The sequence below is a fragment of the Anoplopoma fimbria genome, chromosome 2, assembly GCF_027596085.1.
Source record: "Anoplopoma fimbria isolate UVic2021 breed Golden Eagle Sablefish chromosome 2, Afim_UVic_2022, whole genome shotgun sequence".
In the NCBI taxonomy this organism is placed as follows: domain Eukaryota; kingdom Metazoa; phylum Chordata; class Actinopteri; order Perciformes; family Anoplopomatidae; genus Anoplopoma; species Anoplopoma fimbria.
This window is the reverse complement of record NC_072450.1, coordinates 2903306-2915235: the sequence shown is the minus strand read 5'-3', so window position 1 is coordinate 2915235 and position 11930 is coordinate 2903306. Positions and strand designations below refer to the sequence as shown.

General features: G+C 31.9%; 2 protein-coding genes across 3 annotated transcripts in view; one reads left to right on the top strand and one right to left on the bottom strand.

Annotated features, from left to right (window-relative positions):
• The window catches only part of LOC129099114 (troponin I, fast skeletal muscle-like), a 10351-nt gene extending 4011 nt beyond the window's left edge, over positions 1-6340 (bottom strand). The window contains exons 1-3 of one of the 2 annotated variants that reach the window (XM_054608294.1): positions 6241-6340; positions 1515-1551; positions 1-53 (exon numbers count right to left, since the gene is read on the bottom strand). The exon at positions 1-53 is cut by the window's left edge and continues 76 nt beyond it. In XM_054608294.1, the coding sequence (XP_054464269.1) occupies positions 1-53; positions 1515-1544 (83 nt within the window). In that variant the 5' untranslated portion in view covers positions 1545-1551; positions 6241-6340. Of the gene's footprint in view, positions 54-1514; positions 1552-1654; positions 1671-6240 lie in introns of those variants that run through there. The other variant, XM_054608285.1, reaches the window with a different exon arrangement.
• Positions 6306-11930, top strand: part of LOC129099032 (Golgi apparatus protein 1-like) — a 25520-nt gene continuing 19895 nt past the window's right edge. Inside the window, 2 exon segments of the mRNA XM_054608197.1 lie at positions 6306-6459; positions 6462-6737. Coding sequence (XP_054464172.1) covers positions 6355-6459; positions 6462-6737 — 381 coding nt within the window. The 5' untranslated portion in view covers positions 6306-6354.

The following is an 11930-nucleotide window of genomic DNA, read 5'->3' as shown; positions in this document are numbered from 1 at the left end:
GCCTCCAGCGCCTCCTCCTCCACCATCTCCTCACCGATCTGCAGCAGCAAGCTCTGAGGAGGAGGAGGAGGAGGAGGAGGGAGTTAGTGAGAGTATCAGTCACAGAACAGAAATGTAATAAAGTGGATTCAAGCCTAAAAAGATGGTAAAAGCAAAAAGCTCTGAGAAGAGGAGGAAGAGGAGGAGAAAGAGGAAGAGGAGGATAAGGAGGAGGAGGAAGAAGAAGAGGAGGAGGAGGAGGAGGAAGAGGAGTAAAATGAAGAGCAGGAGGAAGAGGAGAAGGAGGAAGAGGAGGATAAGGAGGAGGAGGAAGAAGAAGGGGAGGAGGAGGAGGAGGACGAGGAAGAGGAAGAGGAGGATAAGGAGGAGGAGGAACAAGAAGAGGAAGAGGAGTAAAATGAAGAGCAGGAGGAAGAGGAGAAGGAGGAAGAGGAGGATAAGGAGGAGGAGGAAGAAGAGGAGGAGGAGGAAGTGGAGGAAGAAGAGGAGTAAAATGAAGAGCAGGAGGAAGAGGAGGATAAGGAGGAGGAGGAAGAAGAAGAGGAGGACGAGGAAGAGGAAGAGGAGGAAGAAGAGGAGTAAAATGAAGAGCAGGAGGAAGAGGAAGAGGAGAAGGAGGAAGAGGAAGAGGAGGATAAGGAGGAGGAAGAAGAAGAGGAGGAGGAGGAGGAAGAAGAGGAGTAAAATGAAGAGCAGGAGGAAGAGGAAGAGGAGAAGGAGGAAGAGGAGAGGAGGATAAGGAGGAGGAGGAAGAAGAAGAAGAAGAGGAGGAAGAGGAGAAGGAGGAAGAGAGTCAGTTAGTTTGTCATAGAACAAAAATATATTAAAGTGGATTAAAGTCTTAAAAGTTGGTAAAAGCAGTAAGCTATGAGGAGGAAGAGAAGGAGGAGGAGGAAGATGGAGAGGAAAAGAAGGAGGAAAGAGGAGGAGGAAGAGGAGGATACAAACTCAAACCTATTTATTTATTTATTTATTACCAGAGAACATGCTACATAGTAATATAAATCATTATCCATACATGAAATGATCTGTCGTAATAGAACATGTTGGTCACATTAGCAGGTACTTTAATATCAAGTTCTGTTTTTAAGAAGAAAAGAAAATGCATTTTTAAAGCCATGCTAATATTTTTTATTTTCTTTCTCTTCCCCTAAATATTGATTCTGTGTTGCCTTCAAATGTCAAATATTTATCTGCCGTTCTTCATTAACATCCGGGTTCATCAAATAAAAATCTAACTAATGAATGTTAGAATCTAATTTATGAAAGAAAATCTGATTGATTTTTCATCAGTTAAATAACACAGTTAAATAAACTATATGGCTGCAACATTTTCATTATCAGGTTAATTCTTCTTTTTTTTGGTATTACTATGAATAGATTAGTTGTTTCATCTATAGAATGACATAATAAAAAAACATGCAAAATGTTAAAAATGTAAACCTCCGAATAAGCTATGAAGGCGTTCAGCTCACTAAAGCATGTTTAGTTTATAGATGTGTATCGTACTCTACCTTGAGCTGATTCCTCCGACTCGATGACATCTTTTTCCTGGAGAGAAACAGGAAGTAAGAACAAAAAAGAACATGATTAATTAAAGAATTATTCTGTGAGATTTTCTTAGAAAGTGTCCTCAGTTCAGATCAGGACTCACTCCGCCATCCTGACCACGGCTGATCCCGAGAACATGAAGGGAAATACCACAGCTCCACGGTCTCTTTATATGTGTTGGTTCAGTGTGTGTGTGTGTGTGTGTGTGTGTGTGTGTGTGTGTGTGTGTGTGTGTGTGTGTGTGTGTGTGTGTGTGTGTGTGTGTGTGAGGTTGACCGGCAGCAGTTGTCGGTTGAATTCCAGACCAAAGGGGTCAACGGAAGCAGCTGAGACTGGAACAAACACTTCAAGAATCTTTGTTCTGGAAGCATCTTTAGACAATGTGGGACCCCGATGACGTATTTAGATCAGTGTTTTTGTGTTAAGTTGATCTTAAGTTCATGGTTCATGGTCAAGCTTCATGGTTACAAGGATGCATATCTTCTAACAAGTATTGTGTGTGTGTATCACAGCCTGATGGAGCTCACACACACCGTCCTGCTGCCACACACACTCACTAGAGCAGCAAATGTGGATTCATCCGCCGCTTAAAATAGTCCCCCAACAAATGCTCTATTTCCTCCTGTTTGTTTTAATAAAAAACTACAGTGACAAACTGTTTTGGTAAACTAATCAGACTTTTTTTTAAATAAAAATGAAATTTTATATTTGTGAGCTGTATTTTTGAAAGATGTGTGTCTTTAGAAGGAACCAACTGGCTTGAGAGACGGATTAACGCATCATTTTTATGGCTTTGGATTTGCATAAAAGTCTGAGTAAAACTTGAAGAGAGAACTTGTAATAACTCAGACCGCATATATTGAACATAATTCATCACTAAACTCTGCTATCGTGAGACAAAGTCTGACATTATAAAGACGTCTGTGATATTCGTAGAGAAATAACAGATGATCTTCTACAGAGACAAACTGAACCGTGGAGGGATTTGTCTGCTGTCGTTGGTTTTCCTGTGAGTCTGGAACAGCTGATCGCTCCTTTTCATCTGTCTGTGTTTTGTTTCGTTCATTCAGCAGAAACTCAGCAGAGATTCATTCAGTGAATATAAAGACGTCCACAAAGAAAATGCTTTTTTTTCCAGGGATGAGTTTCCCCCATTGTTCAGAATCTGCAGAGAGACAAGAACCGCTTTCAGAGTGACTAGATTGTGAAAAGAGATGTTTTTTTCTGATGTAACAAAATAAATACTAAAATAAAAATGTTGCTAAGTAACAGATATGTGTGACTAAAGTCAAAGAAAAATATAAAATACCTTAAAATGAAATAAATAACAAACTCTGACAGCAGGACGGATGGTGAACCAGAAAAAGCCTCCCAGCAGCTGTCAGCTCTAAACTGGGAGGATTTATTGCCCTGACTGGTTCCCATTTTACCCAGCTGCTCAAACGGGGAGGACACACACACACAAACACACACACACACACACACACACACAACACACACACACACACACACACACACACACACACACACACACACACACACACACACACACACACACACACACACACACACATGAATGCTCTTCTATTATAGTTTCAAATCTAGTTTTTTCAGCTTTTTACGATGAACCACATTTCACATTTGTAGCATCAAAACAAAAGTAAAGAGTATTAAAAAAAATAACAGAAAAAAAGTCAAAGCTAAACCTTTCTGACTCAACCTAAATGGGCGTATTGTAAATTAATAAATGTGCATTTTTATTCAAAATATTTTAAGTTTCAATTGTGAATCCTACAGAGTGTTGTTAAACCCCACTGTTTTATTTGACTCTCTTCATTCCTTGTAAAAATATATATTTTTTAATGCAGGACTTTTATTGATTGGTGGAAAATTATTTATTTATTAAAGTTTTAGGCCTAATGGTAGTCGACTTTAACTTAAAAATAAAAGATATGCTAAAATATCTTATATCTATGGAAGCTCATTCAGCCAGTAAAAGAAAAAAATAGTATGAAAACTTAGCCTTGACAAAAAACCCACAGGGTAAGTCATAATAATGAGATAAAAAGTCATAATTATGAGATAAAAGTCATAATAATGAGATAAAAAGTCATAATAATGAGATAAAAGTCATAATAATGAGATAAAAAGTCATAAAGATAAAAAGTCATAATAATGAGATAAAAGTCATAATAATGAGATAAAAGTCATAATAATGAGATAAAAAGTCATAATAATGAGATAAAAGTCATAATAATGAGATAAAAGTCATAATAATGAGATAAAAAGTCATAATAATGAGATAAAAGTCATAATAATGAGATAAAAGTCATAATAATGAGATAAAATAATGAGATAAAAGTCATAATAATGAGATAAAAAGTCATAATAATGAGATAATAAATGAGATAAAAAGTCATAATAATGAGATAAAAAGTCATAATTATGAGATAAAAGTCATAATAATGAGATAGATAAAAGTCATAATAATGAGATAAAAAGTCATAATAATGAGATAAAAAGTCATAATAATGAGATAATAATGAGATAAAAGTCATAATAATGAGATAAAAAGTCATAAAGATAAAAGTCATAATAATGAGATAAAAGTCATAATAATGAGATAAAAGTCATAATAATGAGATAAAAAGTCATAATAATGAGATAAAAGTCATAATAATGAGATAAAAGTCATAATAATGAGATAAAAGTCATAATTATGAATAAAAGTCTTAAAAGATAAAAAAAGTATAATAATGAGAGATAAAAAGTCATAATAGATAAAAGTCATAATAAAGATAAAAGATGAGAAAAAGTCATAATAATAATAAAAGAGATAAAAAGTCATAATAATGAGATAAAAGTCATAATAATGAGATAAAAGTCATAATAAAGAGATAAAAGTCATAATAATGAGATAAAAGTCATAATAATGAGATAAAAGTCATAATAATGAGATAAAAAGTCATAAAGATAAAAAGTCATAATAATGAGATAAAAGTCATAATAATGAGATAAAAGTCATAATAATGAGATAAAAAGTCATAATGATAAAAAGTCATAATAATGAGATAAAAGTCATAATAATGAGATAAAAAGTCATAATAATGAGATAAAAGTCATAAAAGTGAGATAAAAAGTCATAATAATGAGATAAAAGTCATAATAATGAGATAAAAAGTCATAATAAAGAGATAAAAGTCATAATAAAGAGATAAAAGTCATAAAGATAAAAAGTCATAAAGATAAAAGTCATGATAAGATAGAAAGTCATAATAATGAGATAAAAAGTCATAATAATGAGATAAAAAGTTAAAAAGATAAAAAGTCATAATAATGAGATAAAAGTCATGAAGATAAAAAGTCATAATAATGAGATAAAAGTCATAATAATGAGATAAAAGTCATAATAATGAGATAAAAAGTCATAATTATGAGATAAAAGTCATAATAATGAGATAAAAGTCATAATAATGAGATAAAAAGTCATAATAATGAGATAAAAGTCATAAAGATAAAAAGTCATAATAATGAGATAAAAAGTCATAATAATGAGATAAAAGTCATAATAATGAGATAAAAGTCATAATAATGAGATAAAAGTCTTAATAAAGAGATAAAAGTCATAATAAAGAGATAAAAGTCATAATAAAGAGATAAAATAATAAAGAGATAAAAGTCATAATAATGAGATAAAAGTCATAATAGATAAAAGTCATAATTATGAGATAAAAGTCATAATAGATAAAAAGATAAAAGTCTTAATTATGAGATAGAAAGTCATAATTAACAGATAAAAGTCTTAATAATGAGATGAAAAGTCATAATAATGAGATAAAAGTCATAATAAAGAGATAAAAGTCATAATAATGAGATAAAAGTCATAATAATGATAAAAAGTCATAATAATGAGATAAAAAATCATAATAATGAGATAAAAAAGTCATAATAATGAGATAAAAGTCATAATAATGAGATAAAAGTCATAATAATGAGATAAAAGTCATAATAATGAGATAAAAGTCATAATAAAGATAAAAAATGAGATAAAAGTCATAATAATGAGATAAAAGTCATAATAATGAGATAAAAGTCATAATAATAGATAAAAGTCATAATAATGAGATAAAAGTCATAATAATGAGATAAAAAGGCTTCATAATGAGATAAAAGTCATAATAATGAGATAAAAGTCATAATAATGATAAAAAGTCATAATAAAGAGATAAAAGTCATAATAAAGAGATAAAAGTCATAATAATAATGAGATAAAAAGTCATAATAATGAGATAAAAGTCATAATAAAGAGATAAAAGTCATAATAATGAGATAAAAGTCATAATAATGAGATAAAAGTCATAATAATGAGATAAAAGTCATAATAAAGAGATAAAAGTCATAATAATGAGATAAAAGTCATAATAATGAGATAAAAGTCATAATAATGAGATAAAAGTCATAATAAAGAGATAAAAGTCATAATAATGAGATAAAAGTCATAATAAAAATGAGATAAAAGTCATAATAAAAATAATAATGAGATAAAAGTCATAATAATGAGATAAAAGTCATAATAATGAGATAAAAGTCATAATAATGAGATAAAAGTCATGATAAAGAGATAAAAAATAAAGATAAAAAGATAAAAGATAAAAGCCTTAATAAATAATAAAGAGATAAAAGTCAAACCTCTCATTAAATGACCGGAAGTGGTTCACTCCATCCGCTCTTAAAACGCTCTTATTGTGAAGGCGCTGAGCGGAAGCGGCGCGTCATCAGCACCAGCTTGTCAGTGAAGTGAAGATGGCGGCGTACAGTTCCTCTCCGCTGCTGCTGCCGCTGCTGCTGTCGTCCGTCTGTCTCTGCGGCTTCGGCTCCAAGGCCGCCGGCCCGAAGGCTGCAGGCGGCGGCCCGGTGGAGCCCCCGAACCCCCGAACCCGCTGCTGCTCCTCAGAGACCCTCCGGACAAGGATGCACCTGCCGCCTTCGCCGCTGCCGCTCCTGCCGCTCCTGCCGCTCCCGCCGCTCCTGCCGCTCCTGCCGCGGGGGCGTCGCCGCCTCGCCGCTCGTCCGGATGGAGGCTGTCGGAGGAGGAGGCCTGCAGGGACGACCTGTCCCGCTTCTGCCCCAAGCACACCTGGGCCAACAACCTGGCCGTGCTGGAGTGTCTGCAGGACCGCAGAGAGGTGAGGGAGGTGGTGGTGCTGGGGGAGTGGTGGGTGGGGGGTTCACTGGGTGTGTCGGTGGTTAGAGAGCCACACAGAGGGACACTGGTGCAGAGGTGAACACCTACACCTGCACACACACACACACACACACACACACACACACACACACACACACACACACACACACACACACCAGGTAGAAATCCTCCTGATTTCATTCCTGCAGAAGCTGCAAATATTTTTAAGCAAATGTTTAAATTATGCAAGATGATAGTGGAGTAACTGTTCACACTTTTAGAAATAAATGCATTTTTATATTTATTATTTATATATATATATATATATATATATATATATGTTTTGTGTGTGTGTGTGTGTGTGTGTGTGTATATATATATATATATATATAAATATATATATTACATTTTTTTTTATATATTTTTTTTAATTGGGGCAACTACTTTTATCTGTTTTTTTGTAAAACATTATTTTTACATGCAGCAGAACATGCTGCAAGAAATTATGAATTATTGGAGTCAAATCAACGTTTTTACAACAATTTATTATATTAGTAGAGTTTTTTTTAAACGAAATATAGTGCTGAGTTACTTACTTATTTATTAGTTTATTTAACATATTAAGTTCATTAAACACCTGCGTCAGTGTCCGAGCAGCGTGCACACACACCAGGTAGAAATCCTCGTGATTTCATTCCTGCAGAAGCTGCAAATATTTTTAACCACATGTTTAAATTATGCAAGATGATAGTGGAGTAACTGTTCACACTTTTAGAAATAAATGCATTTTTTTATATATATATATTTTAATTGGGGCAACTACTTTTATCTGTGTTTTTTGTAAAACATTATTTTTTACATGCAGCAGAACATGCTGCAATAAATTATGAAGGATTGGAGTCAAATCAACGTTTTTACAATTTATTATATTAGTAGAGGTTTTTTTTTTAAACGAAATATAGTGCTGTTTTACTGACTTATTTATTAGTTTATTTTACATCTTGAGTTTAGACTTTATTCCCCCCATGCCCCCTTAAAAAATAGTTAATTATTTGTATTTTTCATAGTTAATTTATTATGTAATTTTTTCAAGGTCCGCACTACCAGGATAAAATAAATCAGTTGGTTTACAGAAAATGCAATAAATTATGAAGTATTGGAGTCAAATCAATGTTTTTACAACAATTTATTATATTAGTAGAGGTTTTTTTTTAGCTTATAAATGAAATATAGTGCTGTTTTACTGCTGAGTTACTGACTTATTTATTAGTTTATTTAACATCTTAGGTTTATTGAACACCTACACCTGCGTCAGTGTCCGAGCAGTGTGCACACACACACACACACCAGGTAGAAATCCACGTGATTTCATTCCTGCAGAAGCTACAAATATTTTTAAGCAAATGTTTAAATTATGCAAGATGATAGTGGAGTAACTGTTCACACTTTTAGAAATAAATGCATTTTTTTATATATATATTTTAATTGGGGCAACTGTGTTTTTTTGTAAAACATTATTTTTACATGCAGCAGAACATGCTGCAATAAACTATGAAGGATTGGAGTCAAATCAACGTTTTTACAATTTATTATATTAATAGTTTGTTTTTTTTAGCTTTTAAACGAAATATAGTGCTGTTTTACTTACTTATTTATTAGTTTATTTAACATCTTAAGTTTAGACTTTATTCCCCCCATGCCCCCTTAAAAAATAGTTAATTATTTGTATTTTTCATAGTTAATTTATTATGTAATGTTTTGTTTTTTTCAAAGTCCGCACTTCCAGGATAAAATAAATCAGTTGGTTTACAGAAAAGTGTTTGATAATCAATTTAAACATTTATCAAACATTTTCTGGTTCCAGCTTTTTAGTCAGTTTTATATATAATCATAAACCAGGTCTGTTAGTTGAACATAACAAGCTGTTTGTAAAGACATCACTCTGGGAACTCGTGATTGTTTTTGACATTTTATAAACTAAATATCTAAATGCATTAATGAAAATCTACTGAAGTTGCAGACTGTGTCCAGAAATGTACTCTAACCCCGACTGTGCAGCTGTTAAAACCATTAATTAATTAACTATTAGTCTCCAGGGAAATTAAGTCTGATGTCCCACACAGGGGGACACTGATGCAGAGGTGAACACCTACACCTGCGTCAGTGAAATCCACGTGATTTCATTCCTGCAGAAGCTACAAATATTTTTAAGCAAATGTTTAAATTATGCAAGATGATAGTGGAGTAACTGTTCACACTTTTAGAAATAAATGCATTTTTTTAAATATATTTTTTAATTGGGGCAACTTTACTTTTATCTGTTTTTTCACAAAACATAATTTTTACATGCAGCAGAACATGCTGCAAGAAATTATGAATTATTGGAGTCAAATCAACATTTTTACAACAATTTATTATATTAGTAGAGTTTTTCTTTTAGCTTATAAATGAAATATAGTGCTGTTTTACTGCTGAGTTACTGACTTATTTATTAGTTTATTTAACATCTTAGGTTTATTGAACACCTGCGTCAGTGTCTGAGCAGCGTGCACACACACACGTGCACACACACCAGGTAGAAATCCACGCTCTCCTCGTGATTTCATTCCTGCAGAAGCTACAAATATTTTTTAACCACATGTTTAAATGATGCAAGATGATAGTGGAGTAATTGTTCACACATTCACAAATATATGCATTTTTAATTATATTTATTTTAATTGGGACCAGTGTACTTTTACTGCACATTTATCTGGTTTTGTTTTTAGCAGAACAATGTTTTACATGAAGCAGATCATGCTGCAGGAAAATATGCATTATTGGAGTTAAGTAATCATTTTAACAATAATTTACTATAGTAATAGAAAAGTTTGACTGATAATGAAAATATAGCCCTGTTACTGACTAATTTATATATTTAACATTTTAAATGTTTAGTTTTAGATGTAAGTTTGTGTTTTCACAACACTACTAGCTACTACAACTAGCTGTCAATATTTTACACCCATGCCCCCTGAAAATGTAGTTAATTATTTGTATTTTTCAGAGTTCATTTATTCAGTTAACTGTTAAATTAGATTCCTTGTAAAAAAAAAAAAAAAAAAGATGTAATTATTTTTCAAAGTTGCCCTTCAGGTGGAGAAACAGAAAATTAATTGACAGCAGTTTTGATAATCAATTTAATCATTTATCAAACATTGACATTCCAGCTTTTTATTGTGTTTTTCAAATAATCAAAATTTTGTGTCTTTTGGTTTTGGACTGTTGCTCAAACAAAACAAGCTGTTTGAAAGGACATCGCTCTGGGAACTCGTGATTGTTTTTGACATTTTATAAACTAAATATCTAATTGCATAAATGCATTAATGAACATCTACTGAAGCTGTAGGCTTATTGTGGCCTAAAAGCAGTCACACCTAGTTAAACTCCCACCAGTGCAGCTGTTAAAACCATTAAACTATCAGTCTAAAGGGAAATGTTTGATGTGGTTTGAGGTTTTCCCACCTCGGCACACGGTACAGCTGCAGACTCACTGAGGTAATAATCAACCTGACGGAGGTGTGAGTTCATGTGCAGTCATCCAGCTGTCAGGTGACTAACAGGGTGAAAACACTTCCTGCTTCTCTTTATGATTGAAAACATCCACACAGATCTTTTTTTCCTATCACAATCTGTTTACACATTTGCTGCCTACATGCACTGATTCATTTTAGGCTCTTATTTTGGTAAGGAGGATTGTTTTTGTGCTAAATTTCTGTTGTAGGATCCTCACAGTAAGGACTATCTTTATATTTATATATTATATATTTATATATATAATATATATATTTATATGTATAAATATATATATATTTATATGTATATATATTATATATATATATATATATATATATATATATATATTATATATATAATATATATATATATATATTTATATATATAAATATATATATTATATATATATATATATATATATATATATTTATATATAAATATATATATATATTATATGTATATATATATATATTTATATATATAATATAATATATATTTATTTGTATATATATATATATATATATATATTTATATTTTATATATATATATAAAATAATTTTGCTTGTAGTACAAAATGAAAACTAAACTTTTGAGAACTGGTAAAATGAACTAATTAAAATACTAGGTGTTTTTTAGTGTCCTTTGCTTGATGTGATTGGAGCCTAGTTAGAACATCTATGGTAAATAAACAAGTAACTACTTAAAAAGACTGAAATCTATAAATGAAGTGGACTAATGAGGACATATATTTATGAATATTTTTTTCATGCTTCATGGCAGATTAAGTATTTAAAAAAAACCGGGAAGAGTCTTGATGAATGAAGAGTACAACATGGATGTATTTGTCATGTAACCTTTGTTCTTAATTAATGCCACTTAGGTAATTATTTGAACTCAAACCAACATCTTTTATTAAACCTAATTAATTATTTTTGTCGCCTAAACTTAACTAACTTGTTTCCACATAAGACGGAAGCTTATTTTGAAAATCTCTTATGCATGTAATGAGTGTACATTTACACATTTTGCTGGATTTTTTTTTATAGGAAAACACACAAAATCTGAGGAGTCGCTTTTTCCTAAGACATCGTACGAACCATCGTATGAGGATTTGTTGAGGTCTGTAGTGTTTGTGAAGTAGAGAGCATACGACTGGATGAACAAGACTTGGATTATTGTGCACCAGATGTTTTTATGTAGTTTTGCTGTTGTTAAATGCAGCCTCTATTTAATTCAAATCATCAAGACTTTCCTCCGTTGTTTGATTCTTCATTCAACGTTGTGTCATGAGAGAAAAACTACATTTTCTTAAAGAATTAAAGGTAACATCTGTGAGCAACTGACATTTCAGGAGGTGAAGTATTCCTTTAATGTTGAACTCTAGATGCAATGGAGTTTGTTACATTTAAATATTTTACTTTAAGGATAATCTATTTGAATTTATGTTTATATATCACTTCAATCTGATTTTCATTCACTGCTTATAAATGCCAAAGTAAACATAGTGAACGGATGTCTGTGATTAACATCCTTTCACTGAGTTTTACCTGGTGGTGATGTCATCCTCCCTCCAACATGCCAACGTCACACACACACACACACACACACACACACACACACACACACACACACACACACA